A 19,237-nucleotide genomic window follows, 5' to 3' on the forward strand; every position below is an offset into this window, starting at 1 on the left:
TGTTGACCTACTTGTCCTAACGAGACTTGACTATGGAGGTATGCCGCAAAACCACTCACTGTTTCAAGATCCCTGCTAGTGCTGAGTGGGAGGTGCCCAGGAGCCTGGACGCTCACCACCGCAAGTCACATCAGTGACTGTCCTGCAGCAGCTCTGACACCTGAGTGGCCTGCCAGGCTTCAGGGGGTCGTGCTGGCTAAACGCTACTAGAAAAAATAATCAATTCAGTCACCCCCAGGCCCTCCCCTAGAAGAGCTCCAGCAGTAAATACCACTTCAAAACACAAGGAGGGAATAAAGGAACATGCAGATCCTAGTAGAAAGCCTGTATTCATTTCTGAGGACTGCTATGTTTTAAGGCAAGTGTCACACATACAAAACAGTCAGAGATGAACAGTATTTACGACAACATGTTAGAAGCGCAGCGGAGACATCTTCAGACAATGAGAAAGTGGCATTTTCCCCAGCCGGGTCACTCCTGGTCTGATTCTTGTTGCAGACAGAAAAACAGGGAGAAAGCCAAGGGAAGGGGAGCAATCACCATCTGGATTTTACAAGGAAGCACCCTGCCCCAGGCACGGCGCTCCCCTCACCGCAATCCCAGGTCCAGGATAGAGGATGCGCAGTCCCTGAGTCTGATTGTCCAGCTCTACTGTCCATGTTTTGTAAAATTCACCTTTAGAAACAGGAAAATCAGGATGCCAAAGACATGCAACTTGCAGTTAGTCCACCTCTGTCCAAATTCAAACTTGCCCGGACTGGAGCTAAAATATACACACACACATACATATAGATGTTACCCGCATGTATACCTCCCACATACATGCTGCATATATGTATGTGTACGTACATAGCCATGTATATATGTGGAAGAAGGAAAGATGAGATCTAATGACACCTGAAAAATAGTGAATGTTTGGGATTTGCAGTTTGGGATCCATCAGTGTGATTGTTTCCCCTTTGAAAACAGAAGGCATCAGCAACAAGCCAGAGGGTCGAGGCTTCCAGGCTCCTCTCAGCCCAGCTCCTGGTCACTCCTGCTTCACAGGAGACGGGAGTGACTTAGCTGGTTTAAAGAGGGCTGAAGGGAAAAGGGCCAGGTCTGCTCCGTGCCCCTTGGTTCTTCCCCGCCCGTTCCGCTCAGGCCCATGCCCCACAGTCTTAATACAGGGGAGCTTCACTCTCTGTCCCCCCTTCCCCCCATTCCAGTTGTGACAAGGGAATGAGCGAGGCTGAAAGTTTGGGAGTTTTAATGGCCAGTGTGCGGTGGCAGAAATGGTGCCTGGGTCTGGGAGTCGCGGGGAGCTCAGGTACCCAGAAGTGTGCTGGGAGGTGGGGTAGCTAATTCACAAAAAGATGAAGGACATCAGGAAGAGGCTGCATTTGATGCTAACAAGAAACTACTAAGAGAACAAGTGACGTGATAACAGTTGCTCCTGCACACAGAACAAAGCCCTGCTCGTAAAAGCTGTCCTCCCCAGAAGAAGGAGCCTCCTGGAGAACTTCGGTATCACTTAGGTAACGGTAAGGAGGGTACGGGGGCGTTCGCACTTGCTATCCAAGAAGCAAAATGCGAAATGGTCGTTTTTCGCGGATTCACTCAGTTTGCCTCACCAAATCCCTCTGAGGTAGGTAAGAGGCAGGTGACATCAGCCCCATTGTACTAATGGGGTAAAGTGAGGCTCCAGGGCTTGCTGCAGGTTACCCCACAGATACACACCAACAGCCACAGAGAAATAGCAGTCTAGTGCCTTTTAGGTTTTCCTTCCCTATCCCGGGCAATGCTTGTTCTCTCCGTAAAGCCCCCTCCCCTAGGTTCAGCTCAAGTCAGTAAGTAGCAGGTGGACCATTTAGCTTATAATTTTAAACTGATGTCCTGGAGGGAAAGGAAACCAAGTCTATGGAAATCAGCCAAAGCTAGGGCATCTGGGAACAGTGGTACCTCACTCCAATGAAGGGGTGGGTTTGTGGGGTTTTTAAAATTTTGTTTTTGCTGCAATGCAGCATTTTAGGGAGGGTCTAGTTGGATTAAAATCTGTTGCTAGACCAGCCAGGGTCCTGAATGTGATGACCACATGACACCTCCCCAGAGGAGGGGGGCCCCTCTCTGGCCTGTTGCCAAATCAGAGTAGATGGGTATAGAGCCACAGTGTTGACATAGGCCCAGGTCATGAAAACAGAAAACCTCCCCAGGGCTGGGGCCAGAATGGGGACATTAGTGTGAGTGTGTGTGTGTGTGTGTGTGTGTGTGTGTATGTCCTGGCCTGATCAGGCTGCTTCCCTTCCCCCTGCAGCCTGTACTCCCCCTCCTTTCTTTGACTTCAGAATATAATTGTTTACTTAGTGCCACTGACCAGAGACCCTAGCAGTGCTAACACCATGGAGTATTTCTAACTCGACAACGTGCAGCGCCTCCAGCCTAGTGACCCAGAAGCCAGTCAGGCCGATGTGTAGACTCTCGACACCTGAGGCCCAGCTCAGTGAATTCCAGCCGCGGCTATGAATTTGGGAATTCTTCCAATTACTATGGCTCACGAGGCAATGCGACAGATGGCTGCCACCCGTCCAGGTCTGCCCGGAAAGCACCCAAGGCTGAGCTTTCCTGGGTGCAGTGAAGCAACATGTGCATTTTCCAAGCTTTAACCACCAGGTCCTGTGAGCCTGTTACTCCCCCCGCCCGGCAGCTCGAGGGTGTGTTTCCAAACAGAGCTGGGGTGTACACAGTTGCACCTAGACATGGTAAGCCAAATGGCAGAGTGTCCTGGTCCTTGGGAACCAGGTCCCGCTGGGAAGCCCAATGCCTGTGCTGAGAAGTAATCCTCAAACCAGTGACTGGGCCAAAGCATTGCACGGGAGGCTAGAAGTCAGTGAAGGCGGTGCCCGGGTCTGCCGACCGGACCGATGGGGCGGGCATCCCCCGCAGGCAAGCTGGAAGCCCAGCCCCCTCACAGAACTGACTCCTTGGACTCGGGGGTGCTGGCCGCAAGGCCGGTGGGGTTTGGGTGTGTCACCAGGGGTGACGTCTCCTCCTCCGACTTGCAGTTGGGGACAGCCTCCACTTTGACCTCACTCAGCTCCTGCTCGCCTCTCTTCGTCGCCTTCTGATTCAGGTGGTGGAGGATGCCTGCACCCAGGGCATCGCCCTCCACGTTCACCACGGTGGTGGTGCGGTCCCTGGGGGGAAGAGAACAGGCAGGCATTACAGCCACCAGGGGGCGGATGTCACCTTGGGCTGAGCCACCAGGAAGCTGTGACACTGAGGGAGAGCAAGCTAGTAAGGGCACAGGGCCTCACTTGATGCTAAAGTGATTTTCTCCAAATACTTTTTATGAAACTAACAGATCCTCAAGAAAACTTGGGAAAAAGAAAAGTACAAAGGAGAAAACAAAAGTCACCCCGCCCCCCCATACTCCGCAACCCTGAGTGAACCAGTATTGACCTCTGGATCTGTTTCCTTCCAGAAATCTTTCAATGTATGCATTTCACGTGTGAGACACCATCGTATAAAAGTTACAGACAGCTGGGATGATCGCACAGATTCCGTCCTGGGTCCAGCTTCTCTCCCACTCACGGTTGCGCTGTGGGAACCTGCCTTCTTGCTCTCACTTTGACACTGCATCTCTACTGAATTGTAACCTCCACATGCTTTCCCTGGCTGGTGGCAAACACCATCTCACAGAGAACAGCGCTGTCCCTTCCAGAAGCTTGTCTTCCCAGACCCCCATAACCATCCCCTATCCCTGGGGCTCAGAGGAAGTATTGTGCCCATTCTGAAGAAAGGGGGAAAATGTGACCTTGCCTGCGGCATTGGAGAAGCTGAGGGCTGTGGAATCAGAGGTCACGGTGGTACAGGGCTCCTGTGACTGCAGGTCTCGCCTGGGCAGCCCGCTTGGCGCCCTGCGTCTCTCGTCCTGGCTAAGTGCCCCTTCGTGCCTGCACTCCCCACGTAGAGGAAACAGCGGGGTGAGGAAGGAGGCAGGGCCTCTGACACGCAGCTCTGGTCCCGTCCAGCTCACCGCAACGTACCATCGCAGGGACTGAGTTCCCTCCCAAGTGCTCTCTAGACAAGGCGGGTCTCCAAGGCACATGACACATTTCACCCCCGAGGAGCTGTAGGGATTCTGAGAAGCCCCTTCAAGTCTCCAGGGCTTGAAGATTTCCAAACACAAAATTTCCAACCACCATGGGTTGAGCCACGAGCCCAGGGCCAGGCTCCAGTGTTTAGGGTATCCCATGCCCAGCTCTGACTAGCCTGGCCAGGGGCGTCTTTCTTCCCCAGTGTTGACTGAATGCTCTTCCTGCATGTGCCTGGAACCCTTCTACGTGCTGTGCACGTGTTAACGCATTTAGTCTCCACCATAACTCTGGTGTAGGTTCTGTTCTTATCCCCATTTGACGGATGGGCAGACCAAAGCACAGATGGTTCATATCATACAACTAGTAAATGGCAAAGCTGGGATTTGAGCCCAGGTACCTGGGCTCCAGTGTTCATTTTCTTATTCACATGCTCTACTGTCCAACATCAGTACCTCAGCGGACCTTCCCTATAAAACAGGTATTGTTTGTATCTGAGAAAGGTATCATGGGACTCAAGGAAGCAACACTCAGAAACTGTTCTGTGTCTTTATGGGAGCCCAGGTAATGGTCATCTGGATCACAGCTCCTTCCGAACTCCGCTCCTGAGCCCAAGCCATGACATTCGCATTAGCTGGGCTCATCTTTCCTCCGCTTGCAGAAATCACTCCTTGGACATTCCAGGCCAAGGATGATCATTCCCGAAGGCTCGCTGCTCCAATGGCTATGACCCCTATGCAGCCACCAATCTCCATAGACCCTTGGGCCCCTAGCTTTCCTGAATGTTCTGAGCAAGTTCTCAGTAATGACATGTTTTAAGTTTCTCTGCATGCCCCAGGCCAGAGTAGTGCCAAGCTTCTAGGGAGCTCATTACAGACCTTCTTTTATTCGGTGCCCTTAGGACTTGCTACTTACACAATCCAGTCCACAGCCAGGATCAGAGAGAGGTCGTGAGTGGGTAGCCCGATGGCCTCCAGGATAATGGCGATGGTGAGGACCCCTCCAGCTGGCACGCCTGCTGCTCCCACACTGGATGCTGTGGCTGTCACTCTAGGGGATGGGACAGCAGGATCAGCCATTAGCCCAGAGGATGAGGGGGCACAGAAACATGCAGAACATGGCAGCCATGGCTTGGAAACTGAAGACCACACAACCCTAGAGTCTGTCAGCTGTGCCCTTCACAGAGGTTCCACTCTCTTCAAGTAATGAATTCACGCTGTTCTCAGTTTACAAATGAGACACCCGAACCATGGTGAGATTGGTATTCATGAAGTTTTTCAAAGGAAATCACAAGAAAAAGACCTCACGTTTTGTACCAGACCTGATGATGAAGGAAAGACTACAGAACTTACAGAATGGTGAAAATCTGGCCTGCTTTCAGCTCCACATTGTTGAGCTGGGCAATGAACACTGCGGCCACACACTGGAAGATGGCTGCGCCGTCCATGTTCACCGTGGCCCCGATGGGGAGGATGAACCTGCCGATCCTCTTGTCTACACCGTTGTTTTCTTCGATGCACTTAATCATAGAGGGAAGGGTTGCAGAGCTGGAAACGCAAACAACCAACCATGAGAATAGTCCTTGCTGCCCAGGCTAACACAGTACTCAGCTCAGACCTGGGAACAGAGCAGTTGGCACCATCCTAGTTTATGGCACTCTCCCCTTGAAATAAGAGAAATATCAGAATTGTTGCAAAGTTTCTGTCACACGTGGGGTTTTGTTAACTCCCAAAGTATTCAAAATTGGACTTCTTAGATTTACCTGTTTTTTTTTTTTTACCTGGATACCCCTGTTCCAAATTTCTCAAGAACCACACCTTGTCTCATGGTACAAAATGTGCGTCTCCTCTCTTGAATATTTTTCCTCCCAAAAAGTAAAAGGCAAACTATGATTTTTTTTTTTTTTTCTCTTAGACCAAGAAGCCGAGATGGCTCTGAGAGTTTGGAAAGAGTAACTGTATTCCTAGATTACAAAGAATAAGACCCGCTCTCTCCAGTGGGCTCTGCAGCTTCTGCAGGGTGTGGCTGGCACAGCCAAGAGTAGGCTTGTTTCTGCCTAAGCTGGAGAAACTTACCTCCTTCATTCTTTCCCCCCACGACCTTGTCATATACATAGCCAGTCAGGATGGGAGGAAACATGCAGTAGGGAGGCAAAAACTAAATGTGTGAGTGAAACGATGTGCTGCCATCCTTTGAAAGTTTCCTTTAGTGTATTTGGAAAGCCCAATTTTTTTGTGAAGGATTTCTAATAATGACAAGGTGAGATAATCCCACAATACTGTGGACTCCTAGAGAGCTGAGCATGCATCCCTCACCAAGATGACTTGGTCTTATTTAGGAAATAATTCACCCATCCAAAGGGAGAAAGAATTGGGCAGGTATCATTCTAGAAACTTCCCTGCAATGAGTTTTTCTTTTTTTAAACATCTTTATTGTAGTATAATTGCTTTACAATGGTGTGTTAGTTTCTGCTTTATAACAAAGTGCATCAGTTATACATATACATATGTCCCCATATCTCTTCCCTCTTGCATCTCCCTCCCTCCCACCCTGCCTATCCCACCCCTCTAGGTGGTCACAAAGCATCGAGCTGATCTCCCTGTGCTATGCGGCTGCTTCCCACTAGCTATCTATTTTACGTTTGGTAGTGTATATATGTCCATGCCACTCTCTCTCACTTTGTCACAGCTTACCCTTCCCACTCCCCGTGTCCTCAAGTCCATTCTCTAGTAGGTCTGCATCTTTATTCCCATGCAATGTGTTTTAAGTAGCTGCTTTCTTTCACTTAGGCAGAGGTCTAATTAGGGTGAAGACCCACAGTTGGACTAAGTAATGGTCCAGTTGACCGCTAAGCAGCAAGAAGAAGGGAACGAGGCAATCCCTCATTCTGGCGATCCTAAAAATCCACTTCCAAAGAGCTGTGGGGCTGGTAGTACAAAAAAATCAGATGACACCAATTTAGAGTCTTCAAGAAATTAAAATATGTCAAGGTGATGGTTGTGCATCCACCACAGGCTCATCTGGTTCCATATTAATACAGCTCAGGGCAGCCAAGGGCACCTGAAACCCACTCACCTGGAGCAGGTGGCAAATGCTGTTGCAAATGGTGTGAGGAGGCCCAGGAGGAACCTGAACGGGTTTTTTCTCGTGAAGACAAAATAAATAAGTGGCAGAACAATTCCTCCGTGAATAAAATGGCCCAATATGGATGTGAAGATATATTTCCCCAGGCTGGTCACCAGCACGATGATGTCCTTCATTTCCACAATCTTGCTTCCAACCAGGAACATGATGCCCACAGGTACGTACCTAGGACATGAGCAAAGGGCACTGGTCAGTAAGGGTGGTGATGCTGGGGCTGAGAGATGTAGGCCTTTCCTGTCACAGAACGCAGGGACTCTCAACTAGGTGGTCTTCACCTCTCCCTAGGATGACCCTAAGGAACAGAAAAGGATGGGGGTATACCGTGCCCATTTTACAGGCCGTGAAACTGAGTAAAATTAACATGATTGCTCATTGTGGGTGACGGAGTCAGGACTAGGACACAGACTTCTTTCCCCTTGGATATTGTATGTTCTTAACAGCTGGATGCAACCAACCATATGGGCTCCCAAGTGGAAAGGCAAGGAACTCTTCAAGAGCAAAGCCTCTGGGGCTGTGAGCTTGACTTTCAGCTTTGCTCAGGATTGTTCTCAGAACTTAGAAACACAAAAGACACCTATTTTGCAGAATTGCTGTGATACAGAATTGAGCCAAAGCTGGGCCTTTTGTGAAGTTTTAAATTCTTTGTGGTTTGGAAAACATGATTCTGTGGGAAAAAGGCATTAACAATGACCCTCTGGGAACACTCTTGGAGCGTGAAGATTTTTTTAATGGCAGGATGGCAGGAAGAAGGAAGGGAAGAAATGAACTATGGGCGCTACAAAGAACAAAAGTCTGCTGTTTTGCATTTAATATAAATTGAGGAAGAATTTTTATAACTATCAACTTTGTTTGTAAATTTTAATTATATACATAATAATGTCACATGGTTCAAATTTTAAAGGGTACAAAAGGGTGAAGTCTGCCTCCCACCTCTGTACCCAAGCACCCATCTTCCTTCCAAGGAGACAGCCAATGTCACTGGTTTCTTGAGTTTTCTTCCCAGAGATATTCTAAGCAGTATTATTATTTTAAAATCCCATAGTAATACATGAAAACATTCTCCTTTCAAAAGAATTAAAACATTATAGATTAGGCCAAAATCTTTAGGGACCATCCTCAAGCCAGCCCCATCCTCTGATAACCACTCCTACTTCCTATGCCTGCATAGGCACTTTTCAGGCAACAGATCTCTCACTGCGGTTAAGACACTCAGCTGGGTCTGCCCTTCCAAATATCTGCTTCTGTAACTAATACATCACATTGAAGGAATGACTGTAAATTGGTTTCCAGATTGAAAACAAATGTCTTAACATACGAACGTCACTTTCTTCCACAGTTTCCTTTAATCCAACCTTTGGGAGGATTTTAGACTAAAAAAATAAGCCAGGAAAAGAACTCGATGTGATGAAAACATGTTTTCCTTTCTGAAAATATTTTTCTCCCTTGAACAACAGCAGTCATATGAAGTGTCATGTTTACAATATAGAGTCAGACTCTGGAATTTTGGGGTGAGCAAGAAAATTTGGTTAAGCAAGATAAACATCACCAGGGGAGGCTCCGAACTTGGCTTCCCACCGAATCTCAAACTTTCTTACCAAATGCCAGGCTTCTCTCCTAAAATCAGTGCAGCTGCCATCCCAATGCCATCTAAGAGAGAGATGTTCTGGGATATTTAAGGGTTGACAATAAGGAAGATGCTTTGTGCACAAAAGGAGAAACTAGTTTCTCAGCAACGAATGGGTAGAAGCTAAAACCCACAAAGTTTGGCTTGAGTAAAACAGCAGGATAAAGCTTACGAGGCATTGGCACTGAAATCGGTATGATTTCTGAGAAGTTACTTTGAGAGATCTTGTCAACTTTTCCCTTGTTAGCCAGAAATCAATCTGATGGTTTTTATTAAACAATTGCCCTTGCATTGATATTACATAAAGAAACATTCACATAAAGGAGAGACCATTCCAAGTTCACATATATGTATGGAGTGAAGATGGATTTTCCCTCCATGTTGTAAAATACTATAGGAAGGGGCCCTTCTGAAGCTTGAAGTCTATCCTTTAAAGTGAAATGAGCCTTATTTTATACAGCAGATAGCAAATTTATGGAATCCGTTGCCCCACAAGATGATATGGGCATCTCATGGGATATGGGATGGTGGTGGGACTCATAGATAAATCCCCAATGATAAAACCCAGGGGTCATTGTGGGTGATGAGGAAGTGATTGGTAACCATGACACATGCCTGTTTCTCTGAGGTCCTTCACCCCTTGTACCAAGACTGGCCTGTGGTACATCAACCACATGCAGAGCACGGGTCCAGGTGGTCCCATAGGGGTGACCTAGAACAGCTAAGTCAGGTTCTTTTCTGGATGGCAGGAGAAATGAGAGAGAGAGCAGGTGGCAGGGTGACACTCACCACATAATCCACGACACCAGCACCATCGTCGCCTCATTGAGGGCATTGAAAAAACGAATGAGCTCTTCTCCTTCAGAGCCGAGTTTCTTCAGGGCCACTCCTAACACCAGGGCAAAAAGGACCAATCCTAAAATGTTCATACCTTCAATTTCGGTGCCAATGGGGATCTGTAGGATCAGAGGGGACAAAGGGTCTAAGTTTACAACAGATGAGTGAGAATTAAAGAATGCATTTGCTCCGTTGTCTCTGCCAGACTGAAACACTGTGCCCGGAAGGAGGAAAGGCTCAGATTTTCTTTAACCCGCAGTGATTTCGCAAATCAAGGGGCAGGAAACTCAAGGGGAGATGGAGTCTGAGGATATGGAAGTCAACAAACAAAATCTTCACCTAGTTGTTAACTCTGAAAGCTGTTCAAAACGGGCATAGGTTGAAGCAGAAAGTAGCGAGCTCATCATCACTGGATAAATTCAGCTAGAGGTTGGACAATCACTTCAAAGGGTTGCTTTTAGAAGAAGAGCTGATTGGTGAAAAGGTCCTTCAGATCAAGAGTCAGTGATTGGAACTCTGCCTCCTAAATGTCAACAAATTCTTTGTTGCTAGGCTCTTACCATAGTCTCCTCACTGACGAATTTCAAAAAAGATGTTCAGAATCAACGTGGGTATTTTCAGGATATTCTTTCTTAAATCACTGACTTAAAATGTACAGGTATAATGTATTCTTTTTTTCCAGCAGTGCTGAATCTCACTACTCTAAGCATATGTTAGAGGAACATTTTATTCCATCACAACACATTATGAAACTCTGAACAGGAAACATGTCAGCGTGGTAAAAACCGAAAGAGCATTTTTACCACTGTTCTAGTCTGAACCCTAGTCCCAGCTCTGATACTGAATAACTTCTTTGAGCTTCAGGTGCTTCATCTGCAAGATGAAGTGAAATAGACTAAACTAATAGCTTTTGACTTTTTTTAAAAAAGTAGAACTTTTCCTTCAATCAAAGAAAGGCTGGTAGGGCTTCCCTGGTGGTGCAGTGGTTGAGAGTCCGCCTGCCGATGCAAGGGACACGGGTTCGTGCCCCGGTCCGGGAAGATCCCACTTGCCGCGGGGCGGCTGGGCCCGTGAGCCATGGCTGCCGAGCCTGCGTGTCCAGAGCCTGTGCTCCGCAACGGGAGAGGCCACAACAGTGAGAGGCCCGTGTGCCGCAAAAAAAAAAAAAAGAAAGGCTGGTAGAACTCAGAGCCACTCAAGCCCTAAGGAGGTGTACTAGGGGGTGGGGAAGGGCAAAGTCCCTCCTTCTCCCCATGGCAGCTCCATGGCTGGACTGAATAATTCTTGAGGTCCCTTGTCCCTTCCAGCTACATAGCATGAAGGCTGGGACCTAGCTCAGTGTCTGGTAAACAACAGGTACTCAAAAATACTTGTGAATGAATGATGGTTATAGTGAATTAAACCCCCAAGACCAATTCTATGTGCAGGGGTAGGTTAAATCACCTATTAATTATATTTCAGAATAGCAGAAGGGGTGTTATAAAATTATTTTTTCTAAGAAAGGGGGCAGTAGTTCCAATTCAATGACATGGATCCACTAAACATGGTAAATGGCCAAAGGAGCAAACCTAACCCGTGTGTTTCAAACAGCCCATTCAAACCCCAAAGTCTTCAGTCCGGCTGAGAAAAACACGCATCGTGTATGCTCCCTCAGTTATGAGGCATTATTTGTGTTATAAGTATTTGCCACAAGTGATCTCACAAGAAGTTTTACCTTTTCACGGGTTATGTTTCCAGTGCTTGTGTTGTGGGTCACCTCTCTATAGTCGGTTGCATACTGTGAACAAGAGAAAGCAAAACTCCCGTCAGTTCACAGCTGAAGACCACCTGGAGGAACCGAGAGGACTGCTGGGCCTCTGGCTACTCTGTCCTTCTTCATTCCAGGTCTTCTGGGCACTCCTCACTTGGCTGGCCTGACAAGGGCCTCTGAGGACTGTACAAAAGTTACTTAAGACCAAGGCAGCATGCACTCCAGACTTCTGGTTTTTTAGGAAGCCAAGGAAATGGGGAGAATTTCCTATGTCCCCTGGTCGCTGGTTTGGAGAAGGTCTGCACACTTTCAAGCTGATGGTTTGATATCTCCAACAGCTCAGAGTTCACCTTATTTGGGGAAACTTGGAATTCGTTCCACGATGCCGAAGTACACTTTTCGATGTGTTATTTTATGTTCATTCATTTATTTATGCTCCACTATGTTCCAGAACTTATTTCAGCCTGACTGCTTTTCAGCATCTGTTTCTAATCTGCCTTCAGCCTCCACTCCCCAGAGCAAAGGCTGGAAGGCAAGACAGGATTTTCGGGCTGAGTCTTCTGGGAGACCACTCATCAGAGGTGAAAAGTCCCTCCAACTTTGGTCCTGCCAGTTGACTTCACACACTTCTGCCCAACGCACACAGTTGTCTCCCTGGGGCAGTATGCATTATCGTTGAGGGGACTCTGTTATAAGACACCCTTCCTGACCCTTCTAAGGACACCTGGCTTCTGAACTGTTAAGAGGAGCCCCTTAGAGGGTTCAGACCCAGAGGCTTGCTTTGAACCGGCCTTTAAAGAGCTCTGGTCTCTCTCAGCTTTGATTATCAAGCTTTCAGACGGGCAGAGATGTTCAGCTGTCCCATGATTAAGGATGGCAGGGCAAACAAAACCCACCCCACACCTTCTGTGCCAGGCACTGAAAGCCCCGCAAACCTTGTATTTTTCTCCTAGCTCACGTTATACATACAAGCCACAGCTATGTTTATATGCAGGGTTTTTTGTTGTTGTTGTTTGTTTGTTTGTATGTTTGTTTTAAAGAGAGGCTGTAAGTAGAAACAGAATAGTCTTGGCTTGAAAAAGGCAATCAGTTTAGTCCATCTATCTAGACCTTTATATTCTTTCTCTATATAAAGCATGGCTGCAGGGGAGTTACTTGAAGAATTGCTAAAATTAGGGAAAAACTGGAAACCACCATCAACAAGGGACTGGTTGAGTAAAATTATGATACTCTCATACAGTGGAATACAGCCAATAACTTATGCAGAAGGATATTTACCAACATGAGAAAATGTTAACAATAAGAGCAGGTTACAGAACAATATGTGTAGCACGGGTACATACTAACAATGTTATGTAGTATAATTATTTTAAAATCATGTGAGTGTGCACATGTATAGAAAAAACATACTGGAAGGATGTATACCAAAATGTTAATGGGTAGCTCTAGGTAGTGATTATGGGTGATTTTTATTTTCTTCTACTTTTTTCCACTTTATTTTTATTTTTTGCAAGGAGCATACGTTATCCTTATAATCAGAAAAAAAGATTAAAATGTATTTTTTAAAAATTCTAGGGAATTCCTTGGTAGTCCAGTGGTTAGGATTTGGTGCTTCCACTGCAGGGGGCACAAGTTCAATCCCTGGTCAAGGATCTAAGGTCCCACAAGCCACACAGTACAGCCAAAAAAAAAAAAAAAAAAAAAAAACCTAAAATATTTAAAAGCTCCCAAAAATGTGATTTGAGGGTATTAGGTGATATGAAAAGATACTGGAACTAGTGGGATATTTCGGAAAAATTTTTGGTTTCTTGTTGTTTTGTTTGTTTTCGCTCCAGGGGTATACCTATAAATTTTAGGCCAATGATACTAAGTGTTGTTAACAACACAACCCTCCCTGTTCCACCTTACCTAACTCTATAGCAGTAATTTATACGTAACCCACCCCTCCCCAAAGTTTCATATTTTTAGCAAAGCATCAAGCTTACCGTACGGAAAGCTGCAACCACAAGATTTGAGGGAAACAGGTTTCTGTTGGAAAAGAAAGCATTTTGTCAGTATTCTTAAAATTCAGCATTCAAAGTGTCCACTTTAAGATGCCCATTCCTGACAGCCTGACACACAGGGTTCCCTCTTTCCCCACGTCCAGCATTTACTGCCATCTTCTGCTTGATCCAAGCACCCAACTGTGCTTCGGCTGCGGGGCCCCAATAGATACTTTGAGTGCACTGATCTTTATCCTCATCTCCCTCGTGGTGCCCCTGGATATTGAGGTAAGCTGTGTCCAAGGAAACCGGAATAATTGCATCACTTTCCTTTCCCCTAGAGGCTAAGCCCTAGTGCAGTGGTTTTCAACGGGGAGTGGCACTGCCCCCTAGTGAAATCCAAAGGAGTGTTTTGTTGTTGTAATAACTGGGGGGCATTCCTGGAACTGGGGGAGTGTGTTCAGGGAGAAGTGCCAGGGCCCAGCCATTTGTTCTGCTAAATGTCTGAATGTAAAGCTGTCCCATTAATGGTGACTCTAAACTCGGAAGCAAGCACCTAACCATTTTGGTTTAGAGCATTCACATCCTGACATTATTTTTATTATAAATTACTCTCCTTTAGTATTTTTTCTTTTTTAAAATCTTATAGAATACTTACATTTTTATTTCTATTTTTAAAAATATATAATATCCCCTTCTACTTATTTCTCCCACTCTCCACCCCCGCCTCTGGCAACCACCAAGCTGGTGGGTTTTTTTATATTACAGTCAAGTCATATTGATGTTTGAAATTATGTGTGTAGGTAAATTCTATTTATGGATTTCATTTCAGGATGAAGGATAGTACAAAATATTTGTTATAAAAGGAGAGCAGTAGAACTGATCCAGTTAAGCTAGATTTTGAAAGCAAAATCTATTCACGCACACAGTTTTTATTGAGGGCCTCCTTTGGGTCATATATTGTACAGATGCTAGTCATGATATACAAGAAAATCCCACTGATAATCCGTTTGTTCTACCCACTTCCTATAAGAATAAGTCTAGAAGAGTAAAAGACCATCTTTTACAATTTGTGCCAATCTTATCCACTCATTCTTACTTCTGTGGTTGAGTTGTTCATAGCACTAGAATCTCTAGGCAACTATTTGCATGCATTCGGTTTCAGAGGTAGGCAGGTCTGACTGTAGCCCAGCTTGGCGAGCAGAGTCTAAGAGGCCTCCTGGTAGTCACACCTTTGTGTAATACCCTCCCCTTCAGTGTGTGTGTCATGGGGGTGGGGGATGGGTATGACTTGCTTCTAGCCAACAGAATACACCAAAGGTGATGGGATGTCACTTTTGTGATTTGGTTCCATAAACTTGTGGCTTCCATCTTGCTAGAAGACACTCTTTATTGCTTTCTGGGCTTGCATATTTGATGAAACAAGCTGCCATATTGGAAAGCCCCGTATGACAAGACATGGAGGGTGGCCTCTGGCCAACAGCCAACTAGGAACTGAGGCTCCCAGTCTGAACCTCAAGGAACTGAATTCTGCCAACAACCACGAGTCCTCAGAAGTGACTCCTTCCCCAGTCAAGCCTTCAGATGAGACCCTAGCTGCAGCCAACACTTTGATTGCAGCCTGATAAGAGACTCTGAAGCAGAAGACCCAGCTAAGCCGTGCCAGGATTCCTGATACCACAGATACTATGGGATAATAAATATGTGTGATTTTAAGCTGCTAAATTGGTGGTAATTTGTTAAACAACAATAGATAATGAACACACCCACCAAAAGGGTTAATGAGACACAAAAATGACTTCATTAGAACACTCAGGAAGCTTCCATAGACAGCCAGCATCTAGAGACTGCAACTCAGCCTTTCCCACCTTGCTTGTCTATGAAACCTGAATTGCTTTTAACATACTTAGAGAATACCCAAAAGTACACGTCTGTATTTAAACAGACAAAATGTGATCTTCTGTTGAATTAACCATTGCAAAACGGTGATCTGAAGTTTGATTCCTATTACAAGCATATTTACATTAAAAGAAAGGCAGAAACAGACTAGGCATTTGTATTGACTATTCTTTAGTGTGTAGATGAATAGCAACTTACATTTGCCTCTTATTTCCATTACAAAGCACCCTTCTCAGTCTTGTAGGAGTACGTTTGGTATCTCATTTCCATTTGCTACACTAGTTAGAAGCAGAAACAGGCCCTGAGCCAAGGTTTCGCCCATTCTGCATCTACCACAGTAGTTCTCAGACTGAGCTGGCCACCTGCTTCTCCCCCTAAGAAGACAGGGAAGTTAAGGAAAGAGCTGGGTTAGAAGCCCTCTGTCTTCTCCATGGGTGACGATTTCCCCTGCAAATACTTCGTATCCTTCAGGAATGAGCTGTTGACCTGCCTGGTGTCTTTAGCATAAGCAATAACCCAATACTGTCTCACCCAGAACGGACCCTAACCCAGAACTTCTAGACCGTTAAACGGCCACCGTTTGGTCAACCTGTTTTCAGACAGTCTACAATATCTAGTCTACAAAATCCAATGGGAACAGAGGGGTATATTCAATACTAGAGTCAAAACAGTGACTCCTGCCAAAAAATCAAGTTCCTAAGATCATGATGTGTTCTGACAGTTTCTTATAAAGTTAAACATACACTTACCATATGAACCAGCAATTCTACTCCTAGACATTTACCCAAGAGAAATGAAAATATATGTCTGCAAAAAGGACCTGTATGAATAACAGCATTATTCATAATAGCTCAAAACTGAATTGTCCATCAACTGATGAGTGGACAAATAACATTATGATAAATCCATACAATGGAATCCTACCTGGCAATAAAAAGGAATCAACCGCTAATATACACAACGTGGATTATCTCAACACCATCGTGCTGAGCAAAAGAAGCCAGACAAAGAAAAGTACATGCTGAGTGATTCCATCACTATGAAACTCTAGAAAAAGCAAAACTAATCCATAGTGATAGAAAGCAAAACTTTCTATCCAAAACCGCCTGAGGCCAGGGATGAAGAGTGGGAATTGCTGAGAAGGGTCATGGGAGACAAAAATGTTCAGTGTCTGGATTGTGGTAGTGATTAAATGGTTTATCTATTTGTCAGAACTCATTGAACTGTACCCCTGAAATGGATGCATCTTTTGTATGTAAATCATATCTCAAAATTGCTTAAAAAGTTAGGACAAAAGATACAGTGCTAACTGCAAAGGAGATCTGACAACCAAAAAAAATACGTACATTCAATGGGATGACTGAACTCTTTTTAGATTACATAACTCAGCTCTCAAATATGGATCCTTTGGAAGGAATCGCCTGCAGGCAGTGAGTTGAACCCACAGAATCATACTCCTTTCCTTCAGTTCCCCTGGTTGCCACAGGCCAGGAGCAGGGGCAGGAGCATGCCCCTGCCCCCACCAAGGGGCAAGGATGCGAGGCTGCAGGAGTAAGGCAAAACATTTTTCTCTACTCTTCATAGTTTGTGCCTTTGGTGTTGTATTTAAAAAGTCATTGCCATACCAGAGGTCATTTTATGTTATCTTTCAGGAGTTTTACAGTTTCGTGTTTTACATTTAGATCTTTGATCCACTTTTTTTTCTTTTTTAAGAAGTATTTTTTTTTAATTTATTATTTTTGGCTGCATTGGGTCTTCGTTGCTGCGCGGGGGCTTTCTCTAGTTGCGGCAAGCAGGCTTTCTGAGTTGCGGTGCACAGGCTTCTCATTGCGGTGGCTTCTCTTGTTGTGGAGCACGGGCTCTAGGCGTGTGGGCTTCAGTAGTTGTGGCACACGGGCTCAGCGGTTGTGGCTCTTGGGCTCTAGAGCGCAGGCTCAGTAGTTGTGGCACATGGGCTTCGTTGCTCCGTGGCATGTGGCGTTTTCCCAGACCAGGGATCCAACCCATGCCCCCTGCACTGGCAGGCGGATTCTCATCCACTGCACCACTGGGGAAGTCCCTGAATTTTTAATTTCATTTACATTTAAACTAGTTAAATTTAAACAGCCACTTGTGGCTCATGTCTATCATATTAGATAGTAGAGATCTGGAGTTGTGAGATCCACAGTCTGGAAATCAGAAGGATCAAATGGTCTTCTCAAGCTTACCTCTGCACAGCACTCAATTTCACTGGGTATTAGGCTGCTTCTAACCATTGAGGCTCTTCATTTTATTTAAATTCTCAAATATGTCATTTTTCTGTTATTTGACCCCGAGAAATTTCCTTGAATTACATAATACCAGGTATACATTAGACCAAAGTTTTTCAAACATTAGTTGGCCATGGAATCAATTTCCTGGCTCTAACCAGCATTTTATAAAAGATGTAATACATTAGACAGAGTAGAAAAGATCAGCATGTATCACACTTAAAATGTTGTTTTGTAGGACTTGTGTTTCAGATTGTATATGTGGGAGTGAAGGTGTCTGTATGTGGATATGCCATTTTTTTTTTTTTAAAAATTTATTTATTTATTTTTGCTGTGTTGGGTCTTCTTTTATGTGCGTGGGCTTTCTCCAGTTGCGGCAAGTGGGGGCCACGCCTCATCGCGGTGCGCGGGCCTCTCACTATCGTGGCCTCTCTTGTTGCGGAGCACAGGCTCCAGACGCGCAGGCTCAGTAATTGTGGCTCACGGGGCTAGTTGCTCCACAGCATGTGGGATCTTCCCAGACCAGGGCTCGAACCCGTGTCCCCTGCATTGGCAGGCAGATTCTCAACCACTGCGCCACCAGGGAAGCCCGATATGCCATTATTTAAAATGTATTTCTCATAGTGGGTCTAAGTCAAAAACGTTTGCAAAAAATGCCACGACTGTACTACTAAATCCAGAGACCCAAGTCAGACCAAATTGGGAGAGAATGAATGGACGAGCCTTTCCGGTGCTTTAGGAACCTTTGGACACATTACTTAAAGCAAGCAGAAAAACTGGTATGACAGAGTGAAGTAAGTCAGAAAGAGAGAGACAAATACCGTATGCTAACACATATATATGGGATTTAAGAAAAAAAAATGTCATGAAAAACCTAGGGGTGAAACAGGAATAAAGACACAGACTTATTAGAGAATGGACTTGAGGCTATGGGGAGGGGGAAGGGTAAACGGTGACAAAGCGATAAAGAGGCATGGACATATATACACTACCAAACGTAAGGTAGATAGCTAGTGGGAAGCAGCCGCATAGCACAGGGAGATCAGCTCGGTGCTTTGTGACCGCCTGGAGGGGTGGGATAGGGAGGGTGGGAGGGAGGGAGACGCAAGCGGGAAGAGATATGGGAACATATGTATATATATAACTGATAAAAAAATAAATTAAAAAAAAAACTGGTATGAGCTCAGGCTGAAGTTTTGAAAGCAGAACTTCTGTTAGTAGTACTGTACAGACTCGTGCAGCTCACACCATGAAAAACTTCAGAAATGTTCCTTCTTCATACATCTGGTGCTATTTGTTCTTCTGATCCTATTGTCAAGGGTGGTATGCATTTCCCTGTTCCATATGAGAAGACTGTAAAACAATTTACTTTGGCTTGGTATATTTTTTCTGTTCCAAAAGTATTTCCTTTCATTTAAGTTCAAAAATTCTTTACTGAATTTATGAAAATTTCAAAGACCCTTCGGAACAGGATACGACACTCTACGTACACCTGATAAATATTTATTATCCCTAGTGCTTATTGTTACAGGTTCAGTTAACAGGGATGTGCCCCTTCAGATCTTGGTACCCCCTACAAGGCTGGGAGCGGAGGAAGGGCTGGGGGTGACGGGCTCACACTATGGAGACAGTGGGGGGTAGGGGAGTAACCTATCCTCTTTCTGAGGCCCACATCCAGT

At 45.4% G+C, this 19,237-nt stretch overlaps 1 protein-coding gene across 2 annotated transcripts in view; it reads right to left on the reverse strand.

The window, feature by feature from the left end:
* Window positions 1–238: 238 nt before the first annotated feature.
* SLC1A4 (solute carrier family 1 member 4) overlaps window positions 239–19,237 on the reverse strand; it is a 93,330-nt gene continuing 74,331 nt past the window's right edge. For both annotated transcript variants that reach the window (XM_079940696.1, XM_079940695.1), the window contains 7 exons: window positions 13,414–13,456; window positions 11,393–11,455; window positions 9,631–9,797; window positions 7,149–7,382; window positions 5,426–5,620; window positions 4,989–5,123; window positions 239–3,173 (listed from right to left, as the gene is read on the reverse strand). In XM_079940696.1, the coding sequence (XP_079796822.1) occupies window positions 2,945–3,173; window positions 4,989–5,123; window positions 5,426–5,620; window positions 7,149–7,382; window positions 9,631–9,770 (933 nt within the window). In that variant the 5' untranslated portion in view covers window positions 9,771–9,797; window positions 11,393–11,455; window positions 13,414–13,456 and the 3' untranslated portion in view covers window positions 239–2,944. The remainder of the gene's footprint in view (window positions 3,174–4,988; window positions 5,124–5,425; window positions 5,621–7,148; window positions 7,383–9,630; window positions 9,798–11,392; window positions 11,456–13,413; window positions 13,457–19,237) is intronic.

This window comes from Stenella coeruleoalba (genome assembly GCF_951394435.1).
Source record: "Stenella coeruleoalba genome assembly, chromosome: 13".
In the NCBI taxonomy this organism is placed as follows: domain Eukaryota; kingdom Metazoa; phylum Chordata; class Mammalia; order Artiodactyla; family Delphinidae; genus Stenella; species Stenella coeruleoalba.